Source organism: Macrobrachium nipponense, chromosome 1, assembly GCF_015104395.2.
Source record: "Macrobrachium nipponense isolate FS-2020 chromosome 1, ASM1510439v2, whole genome shotgun sequence".
Classification (NCBI taxonomy): Eukaryota; Metazoa; Arthropoda; class Malacostraca; order Decapoda; family Palaemonidae; genus Macrobrachium; species Macrobrachium nipponense.
Genome location: NC_087200.1, coordinates 35,050,228 through 35,076,185, shown reverse-complemented (window position 1 = coordinate 35,076,185; position 25,958 = coordinate 35,050,228). Strand labels below are relative to the sequence as shown.

At 44.8% G+C, this 25,958-nt stretch overlaps 1 protein-coding gene across 8 annotated transcripts in view; it reads right to left on the bottom strand.

Annotated features, from left to right (window-relative positions):
• LOC135219230 (FACT complex subunit spt16-like) overlaps positions 1-12,466 on the bottom strand; it is a 231,369-nt gene extending 218,903 nt beyond the window's left edge. For 5 of the 8 annotated variants that reach the window (XM_064255820.1, XM_064255815.1, XM_064255816.1 and 2 more), the window contains exon 1: positions 12,297-12,465. In XM_064255820.1, the coding sequence (XP_064111890.1) occupies positions 12,297-12,362 (66 nt within the window). In that variant the 5' untranslated portion in view covers positions 12,363-12,465. Of the gene's footprint in view, positions 1-12,296 lie in introns of all 8 variants that reach the window. The other 3 variants (XM_064255818.1, XM_064255819.1, XM_064255821.1) reach the window with 1 other exon arrangement.
• Positions 12,467-25,958: the final 13,492 nt, after the last annotated feature.

Here is a 25,958-nt window from a genome sequence, read left to right as displayed (position 1 = left end):
GGTTGTTGAATCTCAAGCGTAAGGAGAAACAACACTATGTACCGTTTGAAGACGAAGGTAGATATTGAATGCAACCTAACGTCTTCACAGATGAATCGAGAGAAGGATTCTCAAGATTCATAACCTGTGCTTACAAATGACTGAAAACGCTAACCGCTATTTCATTGCTGTCCGGTGAGAAGTCGTAGTTGCAATGAAAGCGGGGCGTTCTTCAGTAATGAAAACACAGGGGAAAGCCGCCTGAAGAACTGCTTCTCATGGGCTGAACATTGGAAGTAGAGCTGTCAGGTCAGGAGAGTAGGCGATGTCTTCTGCACATCTCGTAATTCGGGTTGAACAATGAACAATTGTACACCTACGAATACGAGATTTTTAATTTGAAGACAAACTAGATGTCTGCAAAATCATTCGCATTATCGCAGTGCGATGCAGCGGGGGAGACTTGTACAGACTCTGTTACCGTGCGGGTAAACAGAAAGATGAAAGAGTCCAAGAGATATCTCTGTTGAAAATTCTCGCAATGTCGAAGGCGATGGAATCTAGCGTCACAGCAGTAGATGGTCCTTCATTATTGCGAGAAATCCCCATTAATCAGAGACCTAAGTCCATGATTGTTGGGCAGAGTACGGTTCGGTAGTCAATCAAACCAGGGGAGAGAGAGACATAAACTGACCGTGCATCTCGGAGGCCCAGCTGATACTAAGCTGCTGTCAGGCAGTTCAATACGCAGTAGTTGAGCCTGAGCTCTCGCCGACTCGTCATCCTGAGTTGCCATGTAATCCATTATTCCACGAAGGAATGCGTTCGGCTAGAACTACGAGCATAAAAGATATGCTCGAGCAATTAATTTAGGCGAAACGAATTTCGGTAAATATAAAAGTTGAAATGGTGTTGTCGTGCAAAACCATAAGTATATAAAATTGAAAACTGAAAACTCCGAGGTTGCAGGCAACCCCGAGTTGCAGTTCAATTAGAATACTTCTCTTCTAAGTCGCAATCCGTAGATAAACTAGGATATGCGCCTACCCCTCGGACAATTCAACTGCTTAGTAGAATCATGTCGCGAGGTTATATACGTAGTATATTTGTAGGATTCTGAACAACGATCTCCATCCTAAATCTTCTTAAGAAAACAAAATAAGGATTGGAGATCGACCACCTTCGATCTCTATCAAAGAGAGTGAAGGAGAAGTCTTCCTCGAAGGAAAGCTTCAATGGTGAACAGAATACTAAGACGATAGTTCAAGCCAAACTGGATATTCCCGTCCGATCTTCTCTATTCCAGGTTGGTCGGCCACTGTGAGATAGTTTCTTTCAGCAGCAGTCTTCTTCCCAATGCTAGAAATTCCAGGAATTCGAGCATAGGCGAGGTTCCCAGATTATCGTGTATATCGGGGATTCTCGTCTCGCTCACGTTGGACCGTGGTCTCTGCGTAAGTGTTTGGAGATCGTAAAAAAAACTCGAACACTGAATGCGCAGAAATTCCGTAGAATTCTAAGCAGTCTGCAAAAACGAAACCCCCACCGAATTCGTCAAACGATATCAGCTGGTGGTCCTCTCGATTCCCGTAGAAATCGAGAATGGGGCAGGATTCCTCCTCAACGACCGGGGCTTACGTCAGGTAGGACCCGAAGGTCCTTCCCCCCGGTAGCGCAGTCCCGAACGTGGGATCCTACAGAGAAATCTCTGTAGGATCCCTCCCCTTTCCCTCGTAGCCGTAAGGAGAGAGGGAATGGGGGAGGAATTGGATACTCGCTCGCCTTCCCAGTGGAACTAGCAGTAGAGAAGGGTAGGAGCAGCCATCGCCTTGCGGCGATGGCCTCTCAGAGTCTGGGAAAACGTATCGTCAGGAGAAAACGTTTCCCGCGGAGGGTTACGAACTCTCACTGTAGGTAAGGTCTGCCGCCACTGTCGTCTGGGGTGGGGGGGCTGATCGACACCTGACAGGAGAGAGCCGATACCGTCCTCCGACTCATTCCAGTCCTCGTCGAGGTCGAAACCTCTCAGGAGGACCGAAGGAGTATTTAAATACGGTGTCCGAAGACACGTAGAAACGCCGCTGTCGCAGTAGAGGAGGTGGAAGTTGCTTGATCGATCGGCCAGAACTGAGAGAGCCTTCTTGTCCGGAGACGAGAGACTCTGGTTCGAGAGAGAATCGGCAAGCTCCGATCGCGCAGACCCACCCCCCGTCGGTTTTTGGTTTCCCTCTCGGGCCCCAAAACGACTCGAGCAGAGACGTGGGCTCTGCTGGTGGGATTGATTGATTGATTGTGAGTTATCTGGCGTCACAACTACCAGGGTCACCGACGCCGAAATCTGCTGGTGGGAGCGGCAATCCTTCCGCAAGGTCATTATGCTGACGAATCAGCTTAATGACTTCTGCAAATTCCTCTGTATCTCGGGAGTAACCGCGTCTTGCGGAGTAGGACCGTCCAGTCCCTCCAACAAGAACAGATCCCGAGATACTCCTCCTTCAGAAGGAGGAACAGCGGCAGACCCCTGACGGTCGCCTCCAGCTACTTGCGCGTATGTCCTGGTCGGTCCTAGAACCGTGCCTGGTCCATACGGCGTCATAGCGGGATCGCGAGCGGCGCACCTCTCGCGATCCCTCATAGGTACCTCGCTCCTCCCGGTGTAGCCCGAGGAGGTTGGTTGAAAGGTAAAACAGGAGAGTGGCCAAGACCCCTGCACGCCCGTCCCCCCCCTAGCCTCCGATGGGGCCCAAAATGGCTACCCCAGCGTTGGCTTGGAGGGCTGCTGCTGATCGTCCACCACCCGCGGTGGCGATCGAGCAGCAGGCCTAGCCTTGCCGCTCGCCTTGGGGTTCGAGAGGCTCGGCTGAGAACGTCGACGCTGATCTCTAGCGTCAGGCGAGCTGGTTGCTGGTTACCGTCTCCGCCCGGTCCCGATGGGAGCGGCGGTCAGGTGACCTGCTAGGCTCGTTGTCGCGGTGAGACCGGCGAGCGTCCTCTCGGTGCGTCGAGCCGCTGCTGGTACCGACGACCGCGGGGACCCCTTCCTCGCCTCAACCCGTGGCCTGGTCAGCGACCGTCACGTCAACCCGAGCAGCCAGCTGGTCGCTGCGAGCGTCCCACTGGCCTAGCGAGAGTCGTCTGCACGACACTCGCCAGTCTTCTGCTCCGCGCCTTACTTCGGTCTTGGCGGCGAGCGAGCTCGGGTGTCAAGACTTCGGCTGGACGGTCTCCCGCGGGAGACCGTCCACTCGGTACTTCTCGCTAACGAGAAGCCGAGGCGGATCCTGGTTTAGCGGTAGAACCGCTAGAACCAGGCGAGGAAGAATGCCAGCCGAAGCTGGTACTCCTCTGGTCCCCGTCTTCTTCCTGGTAGAAGAAAAGACGGGCCCTGTTCCCGAGGGAGCAGGAGGACCAGCAGAAGAGCTCCCCGAATCGCCGGAGCGAGACGGGCCCTTAGAAGGTCCCGAAGGAGCCTTCTTAGGGGGGAAAACCCGGGTTACCAGCTGGTCGCTGCAAGAGCGGCCGCTGGCCTGGCAAGAGTCACCTGAGCGTCTCTCACCAGCCTTCTGCTCCGTGCCGCGTCTTGGCGCCGAGCGAACTCTGGCGCCGAAACTTGGCTGCACGGTCTCGATCCCGAGGGAGAACGTACACTCGGGATCTCTCGCGAACGAGAGGACCGAGCCGGAACCTGGCGTAGCGGCATCGCCGCTAGCACCAGGCGAGGAAGTACCAGAGCTAACCGATACTCCTCTGGTCCCCCAGTCTATCCTCTTCCTTACGGAAGGGGAGGGGGAGACGGGCCCCGCTCCCGAAGGAGCAGGAGGACCAGCAGAAGGACCCCCCGTGGGACGGGCCCTTAGAAGTTCCCGAAGGAGACTTCTTAGGGGGGAAGGCAGCCTTCTTCTTCTTCGGCTTATGGGCCTTAGAAGTCGAAGGGGAAGAGGCAGCAGCAGACGATGAAGACGAAGATGACAGCTTCCTCTTCTCCTCTTCCTCGTCAGCTCACGCAGGACAGTCGTCAGGTCCTCCATCCAGGCCGGAGCCGGGGCTTATTGCCGAAGCAACACGGCCCGACTGCACCTGTCCGGAAGGACCTGGGACTGGGGAAGAACACACCGGTGGCAGGACCAGCATGGACCCAGGCTCAGGAACCAGGAGCGACAGGAACAGCAACCAGCTCAGGAGCGGCAGGAACAGCGGCAGCGGTAGACCCAGAAGGGACAGCCAAGCCAACAGCGGGAATCACATCAGCGGCAGGTACGGCAGCCAGCGAATCGCCTCGTTAGAATCATCGGCAGCCAGCGGAACCTGGGTCCTGGCTGGCCGGTCCAGAGGGCGAGCTGCTGGAAACAGCGGGAAGTCTGGGGCAGGCAACACGAAGAAAACAGGCGGCGGCGGCAACCCCACCTCGGTACGGCGGCGGCCCTAGTAGCGGCAGACGGCGTCATCGACACAGCATGGGGGAGTGTAGACCAGGGAGGGGGGGGAAGCAGCATAAGCGGCCGTGGTAGTAGTGGAGCACGCCCCAGACCTCGCTAGACGCTGCAGCAGCCCGTGGATGCTAGGCACGCCCTGCCGCCGCGGTGGTCCTACCTGTCCAATGTCGTCTCCCACGGATGTAGCACCTGCAGTATCATAGATAGATTAGTAAGAGGGGTTCCCTCACGCACAGGGGGGAAGACATGCCCCATCCCGAACGCAAGGAAGACCCAAATACAAAATACAACGAAGAAGCTGAGCGGGGGGCAGGAAGGAAGACGAAGAATCGGATACCAAGGGAGTCGCGGGAGAGCTTTCCGACGACTTCCTGGCAGACCTTCGCTTCCCCCTACCCCCGCACAGCAGTGAAAAGTAATATGAAAATGAAACAGAATACTGCCTTGCGATTCACTTCATAGAACTTAAAGGAAAAGATCAATTCCCGGGTAAGAACGGAAACTTGATCCAATAATATGAATGCTATCATAAAATATATATGAAAAATGAAACCGAATACTGCACTTGCGATTTCACTTCACATAAAAAAATCGTAAGGATCAATTCCCGGGTAAGAACGAAAATGATCCAAATTAAATTTCATGCAAATAAATAAATGAAAATGAAAAGAATTTTGCAATTGCGAATCCACTTTCATTGCATTCTATTATACAAAATTAAAAGGCTCGTGCCGAGCGCAATCACACTCTCGGTAACGAACGCACAGGGCAAAAATATAATGAAAAGAGTACTTACATTTTTCAATTACACACTTTCGCCCAAAATACATGACTCGGCGCGAGCGCGCCCGCCCTCGGCACCGAGACATAATTCAAGGGTTCAATTCATGAAAAGAGAGGAAATCGCCGCATCTACGGCGATAACTCCATGTTGGTTCATAATTAAGTAATGAAAATGAAAACAGTGTACTTACAGTTTCATTTTCAAGTCAAACAAACCATTAGTAGAAAACACAATATAAACAAAGCATACGACGATGAAGCGGGCAGAGAGCGATGACGAACACGTCCTTCACACCCGCGGCCGAAAGCAAAAGTGATTTGTTTACCTCCCAGTCGCGCGGCGCGCGACTGTCGGACAAGCAGTTAACTACCGTTCTCCCCTTGTTCGAAGCTTACGACCGTTCCAGCTGCCGCTAGCTACTTCCTATTGTTAAAGGACCGATGGTTTGTATTACGTATCGGAACAACTTAAAATTTGGCCTTAATTTCTAACTTTGGAGAAAATACTTACTTCGAAAGGAGAGTAGAGGTCTTTAGCTCCGTTTCTCACCAACAACAAGTCGCGACTGATGCCCATCTCGGGTGTCAGGACGCGTTATAATGTACTTTTTCGGAGGGTGGCTAGGTGTTGATTGTAGGTGGCCTGCTTGGCCTGCTGTGATGTTTCACCCTATTGCATTACTATGACAACTAGAATTCATGGAAACAGTTTATAATAATGGAACGGCGTATGTGTGAAGCCTCCACTAATGTGGCAACGATGATTTTGCCATTCTTAGCATGCAAACATTAAAGGTTACATTTATTTCTGGCATACGATTATTAAAGAAATTCAAAATACTAATAAAGACTGAAATCAATGAAAAGTGCTAGCAAAAACAAAAAAGCAAAAAAAAAAAAAAAACGTAGTCGTTCCTCTATGCACTTTTCCGTATTCGTTCCTCTATGGTTTTCGGCAGCCAGATGTACGAAAACGTTAGAAACATTTGATTTTATCTACTTTAGAAATATCTGTAATTTTTTCGGGGTAATTTGGTTGCAAAAAAGGGATAATATACATGAATTAAATCAAAATTTTTAAATAAAGTAAATTTAAACTAAATAACGAGTAAAGTAAACAGTTTAGGGAATAAAACTTTGCAGTTTCGTCGTCTGTCGTCGTCTGCTGTTCGTAATTGTGTTTATGGCGCGCGCGCTTAGAAACCAGGAACAGCAACGGGTTTAAAGTGCAATGTGGAGTGAACTGAGACCAAAATGTGTATAATAACAATCAAATAAGCACTGTGGAGTTTCAGTTGTGATGGCAGTAAGGATAAAAACCACCGATTACAAGGTAAGAATGAATTCAGTTCAAACCATAACCCCGGGAATAACAAGTTTCATACTTTCACTAATATAGGCAACAAAATGTTGTTTTATTGTGCTGATTACAACTGCAATCTTGAGTAAGATCAATAAACGTTACATACATACGCTAACATTGTTCAAATGAGTGCTGGGAAGGCTGGGGAAAGATGGTGGCCGTCACTGATGAGAACCGTCCATGCAAAACGTAGCCGCCATATTGGATTTCAAAACTGCCTTGAAAACATATTTTACGAAGAGCTCACATGCTTATTTTAGTTCGTATGGGGCTTTCATATATCACAATATGTTGACGAAACTTCAGTCTTTTAAATGGTATGCTTAGAGTTGCAATTGGGTATTTCTACAGAAGCAATCCGCGGTGGCTTAGACTATGGCAATTGACTGATTCCTATGTTATTTGAGTTACTGTACAAGATTTAAAAGTAATATCCATTCGGGCGGCTGTAACTAAGCAGTAATTGACCTTTGAAAGTTACATAATAGCCGCACCAAACTCAAAGGTATATTAAAGTTTAGTTCCAACCAAACGAACAAAATATTCCTTACAACCCTTGTAAAGCAACTAAAATAACATAGAAAAGGTCAATTGCCATAGTCTAAGTCACCGAAAACGGTCCTATAGGAAGGTACCAAGTATTCGTTACGGTGAAGGCAATGTAAACACAGCTGCCATGTTTAAATTCCCCAACCACCACGGAGCCATATGTTCACTAAGGGGGGGGGGGGGGGGGGGGGGGTAACGCACAGAGGGTGGGCGGGGTTAAGGTGGAAGGTACGAGTTGTCTTAGCAGCACCCCACTGAATAGTAACATACCTTGACGCAACTTTCGGCGAAGCCTAACACTCACTTTCCTAAAACATAATAATTAAGAATAATGTTTGGACCTTACCTTAAAGGGGTTGGAGGGTACACAGCAGCAGCTGCTTTTAAGAATGCGTGGAGGCGGGTCTTGGGTTCCTCAAAATGCAGCTTGAAATAAGCAACAGCCAAGTACCCGACGAAAAGTTATACATTCTCCTCCCGTATCTTGGAGTCGACTGAATGGGGGCAAAAGACCTGCTTTCTCAGGAGGCCATGGTCCTGGCAAAAACCGATTAGTCGATCATAATTACCTGAGTAAAAGGTAGAAAAATCCTTTGTAACCTCATGTAACAATTGTTACATGAAGTTGGCAAAAGAGTTCCTGGTGAGGGGCTGGGGCGAGCGTGAAGTAGATGCAGCAGTGGATGTCATGGCGGCAGATTCAACAGTGTTGGAGTTCTACAGTTAGGAGGTGGCAGGAGGCCAGACCGTAGAAAACAGGTAGGAGAGGTGGGGTGTAGTAGTAAAAATGCTTTGATGCTATTGGTTGAGGCAGGGTGGGGCTGAGGTAAATGAACAAGCACTTAACAAGATAAGTTGGCAATGTTAAGGGTAATAAAAGTAAATGGGTAGTTAAGAACTAAATGTAAATGTTTGGATGGGTTTCAAAATATGAAATAAGACAAATACATAATAACGGGCCCAGGGGGGGGGTGGGGATTTAAGTCCTGGGTGGTAAATGTGTAATAGGGCCTATAGTTGTTTTATAATAAATACAAAAGACCAAATTAAACATAGGTTAGCATATAACAAAAACTAATTAAACTTGTAGGGGATGTTGCCTGACCAGGGGTGGGGTTGGGCCTGCGGGTAACCCCCCTTAAAGAACCAAACCAACCTAACATAACCTAACCTAGCAGGGGATGTAACCTTACCTAGTAGGGAACTTAACCTAGTAGGCAATGTTGCCTGACCAGGGGGGAATTTGCCCCCCGTACCCCCCCTAAAGGCCTAACCTAACCTCGTAAGGAATGTAACCTAACCTAACCTAGTAGGGAATATTGCCTGACCAGGGGGCTTCGCCCCCCCGTACCCCCCCCCTTAAAGGCCTAACCTAACCTAGTAGGGAACATTGCCTGACCAGGGGGGCTTCGCCCCCCCGTACCCCCCTTAAAGGCCTAACCTAACCTAGTTAAGGAACGTAACCTAACCTAGTAGGGAAATACTAGGCTAACCTAACCAAGTAAGGAATGTACCCTAACCAACCTAACCTAACCTAACCTCATGTAGGGAATATTGCCTGACCAGGGGGCTTCGCCCCCCCGTACCCCCCATTAAAGGCCTACTAACCTAGTAAGGAATGTAACCTAACCAACCTAACCTAACCTAACCTAGTAGGAATATTGCCTGACCAGGGGGCTTCGCCCCCCCGTACCCCCCCTTAAAGGCCTAACCTAACCTAGTAAGGAATGTAACCTAACCTAACCTAGTAGGGAATATTGCCTGACAAGGGGGGCTTCGCCCCCCCGTACCCCCCCTTAAAGGCCTAACCTAACCTAGTAAGGAACGTAACCTAACCTAACCTAACCTAGTAGGGAATACTAGGCCTAACGTAACCTAGTAAGGATGTAACCTAACCAACCTAACCTAACCTAACCTAGTAGGGAATATTGCCTGACCAGGGGGGCTTCACCCCCCCAGTACCCCCCTTAAAGGCCTAACCTAACCTAGTAAGGAAGTTAACCTAACCAAACCTAACCTAACCTAACCTAGTAAGGGAATATTGCCTGACCAGGGGGCTTCGCCCCCCCACCCGTACCGTTACCCCCCCTTAAAGGCCTAACCTAACCTAGTAAGGAACGTAACCTAACCTAAACCTAACCTAGTAGGGAAATACTAGGCCTAATGTAACCTAGTAAGGAATGTAACCTAACCAACCTAAACTAACCTAGTAGGGAACATTGCCTGACCATGGGGGCTTCACCCCCCCATACCCCCCCTTCCCCCCAAAAGGCCTAACCTAACCTAGTAAGGAACGCAACCTAACCTAACCTAGTAAGGAACGCAACCTAACCTAACCCTAGTAGGGAAATACTAGGCCTAACGTAACCTAGTAAGGAATGTTTAACCTAACCTAACCTAACCTAGTAGGGAATATTGCCTGACCAGGGGGCTTCGCCCCCCCGTACCCCCCTTAAAGGCCTAACCTAACCTAGTAAGGAATGTAACCTAACCAACCTAGTAGGGAATATTGCCTGACCATGGGGGCTTCGCCCCCCGTACCCCCCCTTAAAGGCCTAACCTAACCTAGTAAGGAATGTAACCTAACCAAACCTAACCTAGTAGGTAACCAAGTAGGGATGTAACCTAACCAACCCCCCCCCCCCCGCCCCCCCCCCCCGGTATCCACCCTTGAAGAACTAACCAACCTAGCCTAACCGGGTAACCCCCTTCAAGGAAGTAAAATTAGTAGGTAAACCAACATATAACAAACTAACCCTAAGGGTATGTTGCCTAACCGGGGGATGGGATTCGGCCCCCAGTTAGGTAAAATGACATATAAACCCTAACTTTGATGGGTGTGGAAGTGTAAAATGTAAAAAGTAACCATACATAACTGCATAATAGTAAGGAAACTGGAAGGGAGGTGTAAATTGTAATGTCTGTAAAAGTGTATAATGGAATATATTTAAATGTAGGTTTTATAAAATAATGGCAAACTTTAATCTAGATATTGTATCAGTGAGAAATGCATTGTAAATGGTGTAACGTAAAGAGCCAGTCGTGAATACTGGAAAGGGGAGGGATTGACTTGTGTATAAATGATAGGGAGTGTGTATGTAATATGCAACGCAATGTGCAATTTCACGTAACAGGTAGGTATCGAAACGTCCTAAAACTGAGTTCTATATCAACACGTAGGCATTTTTAGGTGTCTGTCCTCAATTATAACATAATATTTCAAGTTATATATGGTGAAATGATTAGGTAGGGATATTTCAAAACAGTTATTATACAAATACTATGGAAAAATGAAAAGGAATAAACACTAGAATTCACATAACATGTTTAATAAACAAATTAGGTAAATGCTTTTATGTAACTCAACGTATGGTTACCAGCCAGGGTTCCCAGATGACACCACTACCAACCAGCCAAAGTCTACCATGAAACCAGCCAAAATCCCGCCAAATGGAAATCCAAACCAACCCAAATAACCGGCAAATATATGTGCGTTATATTTATCTTTATAAATGTATATTTTTTTTATCATATATATGCTTGTATAGCGGCATCATAGTTTTAGTTAGATAATTATACTAAACTATAAGAATACAGGAAAAAAAAACGAGAATGAATTGAAATTTTGAAATGAGGCTCGTTCTCTGAGAATCCGGCGGCCTGTTTTGTGGTCGTCTGGTGTGTGTGTGATTTTTATTTTAATTCCATCTACATATTTTGCTGAAATGTTACCAAGTTTTTACTGAAAACCTATTCAAATTCCCCAGATTTTCCTGAAAACCTTCAAAAATTCCCAATCTGGGGAGTTATTCCTCAAACGTGGGATCAGTGTTTAGCTCAAATAGAAAGTATTTGAAAACCAGCCAAAATACCACTAACCAGCCAAAGTGAATTTTTACCCACCAAATTAGGAAAAAAAGCCAAATTTGGTGAGAAACTGCCAAATCTGGGAACCCTGTACCACCCAATCCTTCACTCAGTCCGGTAGCAACGTAGGGGTCATACTGTAACGTGTTTGGCTAAATACATGTATCCCTCCCGTAAACCCCCATTTCTTTCCTCACTAAGCAGTCTGAGTTTAGGCCAAAAGCTCCCTTACAGTTAGCGCATGCGTAGTAGGATTCAGTGTTGTGGTAGTAGTAGTAGTAGACGAATATGGATGTGGAACGGCTCCACTATCGCTAGTTTTGTTATCTCTTATTTCCGCCTGTATTTCGTGTTTTTAAAAGTGATAAATGTGGGAAATACCACAATAACACGGCAAAATCACCCCCAAGTGGTTTCTCCCCACCCCACCACCCCGGTTCCCACTGGGGTCCCCCCTTACCCTAGGATAGAGTTAGGGTTTTGTCCCCACCCAAAACCCCGGTTCCCAATGGGAATCCCCTTTACCGTAGGATAGAGTTCAAAGGTAAATTAGAGTCGTCCGAATAAATATTACTTCATATTCTTGTTCAGGGGGTAAAACTGCATAGAAAAACCGCAACTGCCATACTCTGGGCCGCCGCGGATAGGTACACTAGATCTACCTGCAATTGTATTCATGTTTCACCAATTAAATATCGAGTGAATAAGACCCGTCCACCGTGATGAGGGTTGGCCTGTCGTGATATTCTACCCTACTTCGAAAGGATAGTAGAGCTATTGAGCTGCTGCGCTCATCACCAATGACATATGACTGGTGCCCATTACCGGTCTCAGGAGGTGTTAAAGTACTTTTTCGGAGGGTGGATACTGGATCAGCTAGTCCAGTCGGTTGTAGGGAAGTAGACGTGTTGTTTCCATGCTGGTTAGGTTGTCTAATTCAGGCTACTGGAAGTGTTCGTTATTTTTGGGGAAAGTAACCTCACAACGGAAGTGTCCGCCTGTTCGCACAGCGGTGTTTTAACTCAGCCCCCTCACCCCATGCGGACACAGGCAACCTGTGCATTGCTACCTAGCCTAGCTGCCCGAGTATACCCACCGCGTCAAATCCAAACAAACGATTACTACCTAAATACAGGCCCTAATGCAAACTTTGAGAAGAGCGTCATCCACAGGTAACGAGCTACTACCTAGGACCTGGGACAGGTATACAAAACAACTCCAGCGGAGCCATGTCCGAGTTGAGATACCTAGGACCTACGTTACCGAACCCATTGTGGGCACTATTATAGGTTACCATTCAATACAAATCGTGGCATATTTACCTTCCAGGCAGTGTAGACTTTGTTCATCCTCCTAAAGAAGGCATCTTTGTCTATGTTTATAGACATGGTGCCTTTACACAGGAGGACTCGACGACGAAACTTAAGTCACAGTTTTGACACCGGGAAATGGCGCGAGAAAAACAACCACAACAACAATGTTCAGCGGGCTGCGGGTCCGAAGAGAAGGACGAGATGCGCACGCCCTTTAAATCTCCTTATGTTTTACCGAATTAAGGACTTTTTGCACTTTTGTCGAACTTCGTTGATACTATTCGATTTCATCATATGCGTTATATAAACTTCTTGGGATATTTAAACATCGGAATAAAAATACTGGATTTAATTCATTCTTTTTAAAATATTGCTTTTGAAATACACGGAATAAATCCTACGGGGGTTAGCACACACTTTACCATCTTTTTCCGTGTCGAAGGTTACATAAGATTAGTTTCTAAAACAATTTCATTCAATACATACACTCATCAAGAAATGCTATATACTGCAGTATGACATTATATCATACCAATGTCTTGGTTATGTGTTTGCGTGTGCGTGTTTTGTTATATAGTGACCTTTACGATGTATTTCATTGCAGTGACCTTCGACAAATTGTTCACAAATAATTTGTCTGGTTTATTCCTGCTAGAGAATAACGTAATATAGTAGCTGTAAATATATATATATATATATATGATATATATATATATATATATATATATATATATATATATATAGATATATATATATATATTATATATCTATATATATATATATATATATGTATATATATATATATATATATTTGGGTGTGTGTGTGTGCAACGACGACATTCAGGCGAATAGGGGGCCCTGCCCCTTTTTTACTATGTTTGCTCGTGTGTGTGTGAGACGGACACTACGTGTACTACGTGTCCGTCCGCATGTCGCCTTATGTACAGTCTCCTCTGCAGAATAAAGGCTATGGGCTGCTCTAGGAGCAAGAGCCCGTGCTGGCATAAGGCCAGCTTAATCTCAAACAACAACAGAATAAAGTTAGTTTGCTCACTCTCCTCGTCTTGCTCAGTCCTCACAGTTGGTGACCCAGGAGTAGGTGACCCAAGCAGGTTTGGCTTTGCCATTAAGGGACTAATTACCGCTATTCACCTTCAGAGAACCTTTAACGGACCCATACGACACCTAGTCTAGGCTCTCTGGTACTCCTCAACGCCATTACCGGGCTCGCAATGGCATTTCTTCATAGAAGTGTTTTGGGTTTCAGTCTTATGGTTTGACCCGCTACTCACAACTTCTCGTTAACTGTAAGCATGAGACTGACAAGACGATGGAGAGTTCAGCACATTCACTCGAATCCTTTGTGTCCGCCTTGACCCTGTGATTTGCAAGATGATCCTTCTTCACACTCAAGTCCTTCTCATTGTGCCCGCACCCCAGACGATCACACCGTCAGAGCCCCACCATTGTCAAGCTGCCACTCTTCTGCAGGGAGTACGTTTTAACATGGCTGCAATGAGCAGAAATACAGTTCTGGAGCCATGCATCATCCGGGACAGCACCAAGGCAGACCTCATCACTGGGACCCTCACAGTGGATGCCTTCAAACGCCTCGCCCCATGGATGCACAGCCAACCTGGGGGGCTGCCTTATGAAGGCCTGAAGAGGGAGCTCATCCAGGTGTTCTCCCTCCCAGTTCCCCACCGAGCCACCCAAATTTTCGACCTCAAGGTCAACTCCATGATCACCTCGGATCCCAGACTGACCTGGCGCAAGCTCCAGGACCTGGTCCTCCTGCCAGAGGTAGACCACCAAGGACAAAGACAGTAGATGAGCATCCTCCATCAACTCTTCCTTTGGTAGCTCGCATCCGAAGTCCAAAGCCAAATTCCTAATGCTGAGACCATGGAGATGGAAAGTCTGGTGCAGCGTGCTTTCACGCTGTTTACCACCAACCAAGCTGCAAAACTCTCCTCTCCTCCATCAGCCAATAGCCTACAGCAGAAGGACACGGTTGGTGCAGCATACCACCGATCGCTGAAGCCCCTCCCAGATGTCGGGTGATGCCACTTCCACCGCCAATTCGGCAGCAAGGCACGGAAGTGCAAACACCCTTGCTCCTTCCGTCCTTCAAAAAAATGATAGAGGCAGTGCCCAAAACAAGCCCCTATGGCAGCGGCAGTAACGAAGTCCCAACCCAGGGGCTTCTGGGTCCAGGACAGCATCTCCGGCCTCAGGATCCTGGTTGACACTGGTGCCATGCAGTTGGTGTTCCCTTCATCTGCAGAGGATCGCAGCCGTACCCCTGATGACCCGACCGCCCTCATGGCTGCAAATAGGATGCCCATCCGCACCTACGCCACCAGGGCCCAGACCATTGTGTTCCTGGGCCAGACCTACACCTTACCCTTCGTCCTCGCTGACATATGGACCCCTCTCCCGGGGGCCTACTTCCTTGCCCATCACACCCTCTTGGTGGATGTGGCCTGCCAGCGCCTTCTCAATACCGAGACCTGCCTCTCCTGCCCACTCACCAGAGGACCAAGAGCACCCACCATCTGCTCCATCCTTCCCCAGCACAGATATGTCTCCCTTCTCTAAGAGTTTTTGGATGCCTTCCAGCCCAAGCTTCGCCAGGTGCCTGGGGCTGCACCCAAGCACGGTATCTTCCACCATATGGAGACCAAGGCCCCCCCAACACACGTCAAGTTCTGCCTCCTTCCACTAAAGTTCCTCCAGGAAGCCAAGAACGCATTCAAAGAAATGGAGAAGATGGGGATCTTTAAAAAGGCAGTGAGTCCGTGGGTATCCCCCTCTACACGGTGAAGAAAGCAGACAGTATGTGGAGGCCCTGCGGTGACTACCAGTGCCTGAACCTCATCACCACGCCTGACAGCTACCCCCTCCCAAACATACAAGACCTCACCGGGCCCCTTCACAGCACCAAGGTCTTCTCCAAGATCAACTTATTAAAGTTATATTTTCAAGTCCCCGTCCATCCCAATGACATTCCGAAGTCGGCGATCATCACGCCCTTCAGATCCTTCGTGCTCGCCTTCTCCACCTTCTGCCTGTGGAATGCTGGGGCCGCCTTTTAATGCCTCATGGAAAGCATCCTCGGTGACTAAACCTTCTGTGCCTGCTACGTGGAGGATATTCTTATCTATTCCAGATTGCTGGAGGAGCACCTGGATCATGTCCAGGCTGTCCTCCAGCGCTTACAGGAGAACAGACTTGTCGTCTGTTTTGACAAATGCACCTTCTGCGCCGAGAAGGTGGATTTCCTCAGGCATGAAATTACAGCAGCAGGAGTTCATCCCATGGTGTCAAAGGTGGCCACAGTGGAGAAGTTTCCAAAACTGATGACGATCAAGGCCCTCCAAGAATTCATCAGGATGGTGAATTATTACTGAAGGTTTGTCCTGGACATCGCCCACACCATGTGCCCTTAGAGTGAGGTCCTGAAGGGCACACCTAAGACGCTGACATGGGGAGAAGACCAGCAGCTCACCTTTGCCCAAACAAAGTATTCCCTCCGCAGGGGCACCACCCTGGCTCACCAGGACCCTGACATGCCCCTGATGTTCACCACTGATGCAAGCAACATCGCTTGCGGCGCCGTCCTGGAACAGCTGGTCAATGGAGTCCCCACACTGCTAGCCTTTTTCAGCAAGAAGCTCAAACCTGCCGAGACTCACTACAGCACATTTGACCGCGAGCTCCTTGCCGTCTACCATGTCGTCCGCCACTTCAAATATCTTCTGGTGGGCATCCCCTTCATTATAAGGACGGACCACCAGCCACTGGTCAACACCTTTGCAAAGGCGGGCGACACCTGGTCCGGGTTTGGGTGCTCCATCGAGTACGTCCCTGGTGAAAGAAATCTCGTAGCCGATGCCCTTTCAAGGGTCGAGATCAACTCCCTTCACCTCGGCGTCGGCTGTGAAAACCTAGCGTGTGAACATTCCTCCGACCCCAAAGTGCCAGCCTACCAGACCGCCATCACCACCTTTCGCTGGGAGGACATCCCCTTCGGCCCCTCCAGGACGACACTCCTCTGTGATACCAGCACAGGACACCCTCGTCTCATGATACCTGCCTCCCACAGGAAACAGGTGTTTGACCTCATTCACAGCCTCTCGCACCTGCCACCCTGCACAACAACCAGGCTCCTGACAGAGAAGTCCGCGTGGCATGGCATCAGGAAGGACGCTTGGGGGTGGGCCAGAAACTGCATCGCGTGCCAGAGTAGCAAGATGGGAAGGCACACCGAATCAGGGATAGGCTCTTTTCCCCCAGCCCTAGCGAAGATTCGGATACATCCACTTCAACATCATCGGGCCTCTTCCTCCATCTGACGGTGCCAGATACCTCCTGACAGTGATCGACAGGTCTACCAGGAGGTCCAAGGGCCTGTGCCAAAGCCCTCCTGACCAGCTGGATCAGCCGCTTCGGAGTGCCTGAAGACGTTACGACAGACCAAGGACCTGCCTTCACATCAGAGCTCTGGTCTTCCCAGGCATGCCTGATGGAGAACAAACCACACCATGAAGTTCTACAATCCCTAGCCAAAGGCATGGTGGAAAGGGTCCACCGCTCCCTCAAGGCTTCCTTAATGGCATATTGTCAGGGTCCTGATTGGAAGGCACAGCTTCCCTGGGTCCTCCTCCTCGATCTCTGCACTGCCCCAAGAGCCAACAGCGACCCTTCCCCAGCAGAGAAGGTGTACAAGGAGACCCTGACTGTGCCAGGTGAATTCTTTCCCACCTACAGCGACGATCCTGATATTCCCTTGCTAGGTTGTGTGCAGCCGACCAGAAGTTTGTTCCCTGCCGAGAGACGTACGTCGAAAGGAAGAAGCAGTTCCACCCGAGAGCCCTGGATTCCCGCAGGTTTGTCTTTGTAAGGAATGACGTTGCCCGCCTGCCCTTGATGAGGCCCTGCTGGGGCCCGCACCGAGTTGTCCATTGGGAGGAGAAGGCATTCCTTGTGTCAATCAGCAGCCACGAGGACTGGGTCTCGATAGATCACCTCTAGCCCGCCATCATCCCCGACAAAGACGACTCCACTGAAGGCCCTCGTGAAACCCTAACACCGCTGGTTCCTGACAGTGCCCCTAAACATCGGCGAGGCTGCCCAAGGAAAGCAGTTGAACACCCCAGACCCACTACCAGGGGCGGCATCCTGCTTTCCAGCCCTCAAGACGATGAGGACACGCAAGACGCTTGTCAACCCGAGGACTCCTTTAGCTCCCCACAAGATTCCATTAGTCATCCAACAATTCTACATAATCATTCTCTTTTGGGGGGGTGGCAGTATTTGTAAGAACAACATTCGGGCGAATGTTTGCCTTTCCATTGTAAAAATCTGTATATCTATGTGTCCTCTCTTTTCTTCCATGAACTAAAATGTAGAGCATTTAATCTCTTTTTTTATGTATATATATCGGGAATCCATTCCCTCTATGTAAAATTATTCAAGTATTTTCGTCTATGAAGAAACACTTTCACAGTGGCGGCCCTGCCCCTTTTTGACTATGTATGTTCGTGCATGCATGACAGACACTACATTTCTGTCCACATGCCGCCTTATGTACAGCCTCCTCTGCAGGTAGCAATGGATCATGCGTCTAAAGCAACTGGCAACACCTCTCTCTCTCTCTCTCTCTCTCTCTCTCTCTCTCTCTCTCTCTCTCTCCATCCATCTTTCTCTCTCTCTCTCGTTCCATCCATCTTTCTCTCTCTCTCCATGACACACCACCCCCCTTCATTATCTAAGGCCATCAAATCAGACACGGAACTTACAAAAAATATGCATTTATTTAAAAGCAAAGTGTAAACCAAATAACTCAGGTTCTTAACAGAATGATTAAATGAAATGTTAAACTCAAAGTCCAAATAGCTTAGATAACCCTCACTAATTAATAAATAACTAACATAAGTTTAGCCATAACATTAGGCATAGTCAATATAGTCAGTACACCAATTAAGTCACCATATTTAATACCCCTTGTCTCAGATCAGTTCCCCTTTCTCCAGATCAATTCCCCTCTCTCCAGAACCGCCTGTTAGAAGACAGGAGAACACCTCGATAAGCACAAGATTAGCATCAAAGATCATATGAAATAGAACATCTTTGAAATAAATATTCAAATACAATCCAGCCACATCTTTTGGCCAAAAGTAAATATGCTTACCCATTCAACACAATATGCACAATCCCTTTATACTAAAAGTACTGTTCGAAGAGGCCATCTTGGCTTTTGCCTCTCTTGTACAGATCTCCCCTTCATGGTAATGCTACATTCTCATTTTGTAGGGACGAAGCTCGCACACACGCACGAACTCACACCCATTGTCCACACCCAAGAACTGCCTAGAACTAGATTCATAAGTCATCTCTGTGACCCGCCCGTGGCAACAGGACATCACACTGACATGCTAAGACAGCAACTTTGATATCACACCACCCCAAAAAGACACATCAGCTTTCCCAAAGCTCATCATCTCGAGCACTGTCTCTAAGGAAGTTAAATGATGACTCTACATTCTAAGAAACATCACAGCACATCACATTATAATGGCATATTAAACATATTATTAAGTATAGCCCTCTTTTATATAACAGATGCTCAGCCACCTAGAATTGCTAGCACCTGCCTAGCCATAGCTCACACAAAACAGCTTATACATATAAAACACATTGGCCAGCTCATTAAACACCATAACAAAGAATAACTGCACGTCTTTGGCAGTACAATGTCTATCACACATTATTTCAAACAGCCTGTTTCTGGGCTATAATAACAGTTGAATACAGAGATATTTCCTCATCTTGAACTTCACACTCCCGTGTATGTGATTGGTCTGCAACTGCAACTACACAGACTCGTGAAACAAGCTGTAGAAAGTCGAAACGTCTCCCCGTGGAAGACAACTGGCGATTTCCGTAGTCCAAAAGTGCCGTAAAACCCCGTAGACTCATAGGAACTCTCGCATGTCAGCAACATCAGCAACATACATCTCCGCAGTAGTTGATAGACGTCTTGCTGGGCGTAGGGGAACGATGTTTATGTTGTTTCAGTATGTCAGTCATGTCATCAGTCAGTAAGTTTATGGTGTTTCAGTATGTCAGTCATGTCATCGGTTAATCAGAGAAGAATTAACCCTAGACACATCTGTCAAAAAATGACCTCAAAAAATTCCCAAAAATACTAACTGAACATTTTCCAATTAACCCCATTTATCACCACTAATATGACCACTGAACTAATTCCCAACTAAAACTCGTGAAGGAATTTCATAAGATCGCTAAATCACAAATCACTATTATAAACCCGTAAAGAAAATATTAAATTCTCCAACTTAATTTTCCAATCTAATTCTCCAATAATATAAAAAAAGCTTGCCAACCCCCCGTACAAGTTAGCAAACACACCACCCAGAACTTACAGAAACTCTACGGACCACTGTCATCACATTTCAAACTCACAAATTCTCACAAGTACAAAAAAAAAAAAAAAAAATTAGCCCGAAAAAAAAAACTTAACAAACCCAGCCAAAATCATCTCCAAAAATGTTCTCTCAAGCTCTAATATTTCAGCAACCCACAGAATCAGCAAGAACCCTTTTACTGTTCAACAGCAAAACCCTTTTACTGTCTATATAATTAACCTCGATGAAATATAATGCTAAACACCATCTCCTCTAACTCACATACCCCTACAAATTATATCTCCTGTCTAAAAATGGAACTCTCATAGGAAAAGAAAAGAAAATAATAACAATAATAAGTGAACTTTTCCATTACAGAACACACATAATATATATAATATATATAACCCAACTTTTCCCCATAAATACAGTATGTACCGTTATGGAATTTGCTATCTCAACAATTTCATCGATCAGAAACGACCGGAAAACAACCCCCTTACAAAGTACATCTCCGTAGAATGCCATAATCAACAGAGAATAGTGCAAATCTCCGAGTAATCAACACTGAAGGAAAAAAGTCAGCAACTGGACTCATCACGGCATTATCAGCAAAATTCCACCTGTGAACACGTCAGGTGCTCGAACTGCACTATAGATTTGTCTAGTCAGACTTGCAACATCAGAAAACCATCATTCACCAAAAATTTATACTATCACCATTATTCTCCAAAAAACCCCAAAAATTCTATACTGACACCATATAATTACATTTCACAAAATTATCCCCAGAAGATCACTAAGGTGCTCAAAAAAATTGTCTTAAAGGCATAACTCCCCCATGATACTGCCCAATTATATAAAACAAATTATCATCTATTCGGGATATAAACCACAGTAAACTCACCACAATTCCACAATCATATACTGCCAAAAATAACCACTAGTGAATATAAAAAACAACATCTCCACAAGACCACAATGCAGTAATGTCACCTGCCCCTTAAGAGCCACCACACCAAAAGAACCCCAATACCCCTCCTCTTTGGCTCGTAAAACCACAGAAATTCGGCTCCAAAAATCATAACCACAAAAAAATTTTCCACCAAAGATTAATGTCACCCATATATCTCCATATTGATAATAATTCCACCCAGGCAATAAAAATATTCCCCTCCATTTCACTAATAACCACACATCACCATAGTCCCTCTATTTCACCAATAACCACATGTGGAATAAAAACAAGTCTCCAAAAAAGATTATTACACTTCAAGCAGGATCATCAAAAAAATGAAACTCCGTCCCCGAAAAATGCACTCAAAGCATCTAGCTGATACACTTGAAAAATATTGCCACATATCTCCTTTCACAAAGGTTTCTATTTGCAACAAAAAATGTCTGCAAAAGTAATTGAACTAAACATAGCTCTTATCACCATAGGCCTAAACTCTGGACTATCTCCAGCAAAATAAAATATCAAATGGCCAAAATGTTATATCTCCAATTCTCCAGTGAAATAACTCAATGTTACAGTAAAAAACTATAAACTCTCTGTTTAGCATAACTGCTGAGAAGGGCAAAAACTTGGCAAATAAAATTGCCCAGGAAATTCTAAAAAAGGTTATCAATGTGCCATAACTCATTACAACAAAACTCAAATCCGAAGTGTCTAAACAAAGACTTCCACATATTCACTACGGCACAGGCCACCAGAAACTTAATGAAGTTTCCTATCTCTGGCAAAGTTGCCACAAACATAATTGTGTGAGAGGCCAACAATTTCCGGAACACAAATATCCAGAAAAAAAATGTAGTGCCATTATGTACACATTCAAAAAATACAAAAATTCTCCCCTCAATCTCTCTGCAGCATCAAACAGCTGAAATTATAAACACATTCCCAAACAATGGTTCCAAGTCACGAACTGAGATATTAAAAAATCTACACAAACTGTTCGGAGAAAAAAATAAATTCAAATTCGCCCATGATAAAAAAACTTACATCAGCGATGGCTAACGTCCAAAAGGGGAAAAGAAAAACCAATGGCACTGTTGACTGTTCCCGTGACACCTGTAACATCTGTGACTCACATAGACTTCAAGCAATTATCTGCTGAACCCATAAAAAAAGGAAAAATAAATTTGTGGTTAGTACCTCCCAGATTCACAAACATCACTACCCTTAGTATCATTACAAGCACCCATGTTAGTATCAGTATCACCAGTATCACCAGTATCACCAAAATTCACCAAATTGTTATCACCACCCATAAAATCATTGTCACATTCACCAAAATTATTAGTATCACCTTGAACTCTAATAGAATCCCCATAAATATCTCCGGTAATAATTCCTCATGATAATTCTCCAGTAAATAATTCCCCATGAATAATTCTCCATAAAATATCTCTCCATAAATAATTCTCCAGTATCACCAGTAAGGGCTTAATATTGCCATTCCCCCATAACTCAGTATCATCACCATTTAACATCACCAGGTACAACCCCATTAGCATCACCATTTTAAAATAGTCCTCATATCCCAAACATATCCCCATTCTAAAATAATCTCTGTATCCCCAATTATAACCATTTCCTCTACCATTACTCAAAGGCATTCTCGAAAGCGTAAGGAAAACTTGCACCATTTATATTAATTTTCATTTTCTCTTTACATAAAAGGAAAAAAAAAATCATTCTTAAAGAAACCCTACGGGCGTGTCACATCATCCCTCAGTGGCTATCAGCTGATATGACATGGCAATGAACTTTCCTTTTCAAGGCCAAACTTAACCCCACTACCTCGGCACAAAGAAAAAAAAGAAGTTCACCCTCCCTTCAAGCATTCTCCCCTGAACCACACTAGTCTCCCTTTGGCATTACCCCTTGGTCGCTCAGCAAAAAATACGCTGAGTATGTATGCATGCATGATAGAGCGCCATCTCCAAGCACCTCGAGAACTGAGTTGCATGCATGAAACAATTCATATGCACACATATGCATTGCCTCTAAACATGTGCCAAGAAAAAAAAAAAAAAAACTCTATCACGTTCTGCTCCTATGGGGAAAAAAATGGTAATCTGAACTGCCTCTTTGACTCCAAAAATGATTCATACACAAAGTTGGAAAGAGAGAAAAAAAACACTAGGGCAAAAAATAATCTAACACTCATGTCGTCAATGAGAGAACACAGGATCACCGACTAGCACGCATGTGTGTATAAACACGCAAATACACATACTCGCGTGTGTAAGAACAACCCGATACTCAAACGAGAAAGAAACTTTGGCAAACGCGCACTCACAAGGCCCAACTGACTAACCCATTGCTTGCAATGTCTCGTGACAGACGAAGATGCTGACTCTAATTGAATTTTTCCTTCTCAGTACCACAACCGAATGCTGAATAATTCTTATCCCCTGTCACCTATTAACCCTTAAACGCCGACTGGACGTATTTTACGTCGACATTTTTTGTCTCTCGGGTGCCGACTGGACGTATTTTACGTCGACATACAAAAGTTTTTTTAAAAATTCGCGGAAAAATACTTTTAGGCCTACCAGCCGAAAACTCTTGAATCACGCGCCTTGGGGGATGCTGGGAGTTCACGGATCAAGGTGTTGTTTTGTTTACAATCGTTACGCAGGCGCGCAAGCGCGAATTTCTTTCTTGCCGCACTAAAAAGTATCTGTGACACATCTCTGAAATTATTTTGTCACTTTGACATAATTTTTGTACCATTTTAAATTAGCCGTTACATAGAGTATTATATATGAAAATGTGCGCATTTTTATGTAAAATACAACAAAAAAATACTCATGATTGTAGTTTTTATCAGTTTTAAGATATTTTCATATAAATAACGATAAGTGCCAAAATTTCAACCTTCGGTCAACTTTGACTCTACCGAAATGGTCGAAAAACGCAATTGTAAGCTAAAACTCTTATATTTTAGTAATATTCAATCATTTATCTTAATTTTGCAACTAATTGGAAGTCTCTAGCACAATATTTCGATTTATGGTGAATTTATGAAAAAACTTTTTCCTTACGTCCGCGCGGTAACTCTTCCGAAAATAATCATACATGCGATTGTGGTAATGTTTGCACCATTTTAAATTAGCCGTTACATAAAGTTTTATATATGAAAATGTGCGCAATTTCATGCACAATACAACTAAAAACAACCCATGGTTGTAGCTTTTATCAATTTTGAAATATTTTCATATAAAAAATGATAAGTGACAAATTTTCAACCTTCGGTCAATTTTGACTCTACCGAAATGGTCGAAAAACGCAATTGTAAGCTAAAACGCCTATATTCTAGTAATATTCAAGCATTTACCTTCATTTTGCAACAAATTGGAAGTCTCTAGCACAATATTTCGATTTATGGGTAATTTATGAAAATAATAACATTTTCTTTACGTCCGCGCGGTAACTCTTCCGAAAAAATTATACGTGCGATTGTGGTAATGTTTGCACCATTTTAAATTAGCCGTTACATAACGTTTTATATATGAAAATGTGCGCAATTTCATGTATAATACAACAATAAATAGTTGAAGGTTGTAGCTATTCTCATTTTCGAAATATTTGCATATAAATCACGATAAATAGAAAAAAAAAACCACGTTCGGTCAAATTTGACTCTACCGAAATGGTCGAAAAACGCAATTGTAAGATAAAAATCTTACAGTCTAGTAATATTCAGTCATTTATCTTCATCGTGAAACAAATTCGAAGTCTCTAGCACAATATTTAAATTTATGGTGAATTTTTAAAAAAAACTTTCCTTCCCTCCGCGCGCGGATTCTCCGCCACAAATCTCCGAAATGCGTAAGTCCCATTCTCGGAATATTTGCTCCGTTTCATATTAGGCATTTCATAGAGTTTTATATATGAAAATGTGCGCAATTTCATGTAGAATAAAACGAAAAATATTTGAAAGTTGTAGCTTTTCTTATTTCCGAAATAATTGCACATAAAAAAAAAATATATATAAAAAATTTGACATTCGGTCAACTTTAGCTCGTCAGATATGGTCGAAAACTGCATTTGTAAGCTAATAGTCTTACAGTATAGTAATATTCAATCAATTGTCTTCATTCTGAAACATATTGGAAGTCTCTAGGACAATATTTAGATTTATGGTGAATATTTGAAAAAAATATGTGTTTACGTAAGCGCGTTACGAATTCAAGCATTATTTTGTGATAATATTTTCTCTGTGTTGCTTTTATCGTTTTACAATGTGTTATATATCAAAATGATCGCAATTTAGTGCACATTACAACGAAAAAAAATTAACTTGTTACCTTCAACCGTTTTGCGCACAGCGCGATTTGAATACAATTATATATGAAATTTCGTTTTTGCGCTATCATATATCGCATTATTTATATATGATAATGATAATTTTTTTCATTTCTGATGGTTGCATACTAAACTTCAAGCAATGACAAAAAAAGGAGCCAAAAATGAACTCTTAATCTTGAAAACTAAGCGCGCTGTGATTTTTTGAAAAAAATATTTTTTCCGCTTACGCGCTCACTCTCAAACCCCTCCGGCATACGGGAGTCATTTTTTTATTTACCGCTCCGGCGTTTAAGGGTTAACTGAAAACCTAACACATTCTCACAACCAGGCTCTCTGAAAACAGCCTCTTTAAGCTGCCATTAATCTCACAAAAAGCGTAATACAGTTAAAAAACAGCTGCCACCACTATTAACCGAGATTAGAATCTAATCTCGGTATTTATTAAAAGGTAGCAATGGATCGTGTGTCTAAAGCAACTGGCAACACTCTCTCTCTCTCTCTCTCTCTTCTCTCTCTCTCTCTCTCCATCCATTTTTCTCTCTCTCTCAGAAAATGTGCTGCATGCAACATTCCGACCCATCCACAGTGTGCTGAGGTAATGCAAGATTTGAGAAAAGATACAAGAATTTTTTGTTCAACATGTCTATCATGGATAGACAATGTTATTAAATCAAGATTGAATGTACAAATAGTTGAGGATGAAGAAGAAGAGGAAGAGGAAGAAGAAGAAGAAAAAGAAGAAGAGGAAAACGGAAGAGAAGTAAACAAAAATGAAATGACAGAAAAAATAAGGAAAACAAAGAACAAGATAAAAGTATGGATGCAGAGATACTCATTGATACTACATATGAGGCAATAAAGCAGCATACCTACGAAGAAATAAATTACGATATGACAACAGAAAAGCAAATCCCG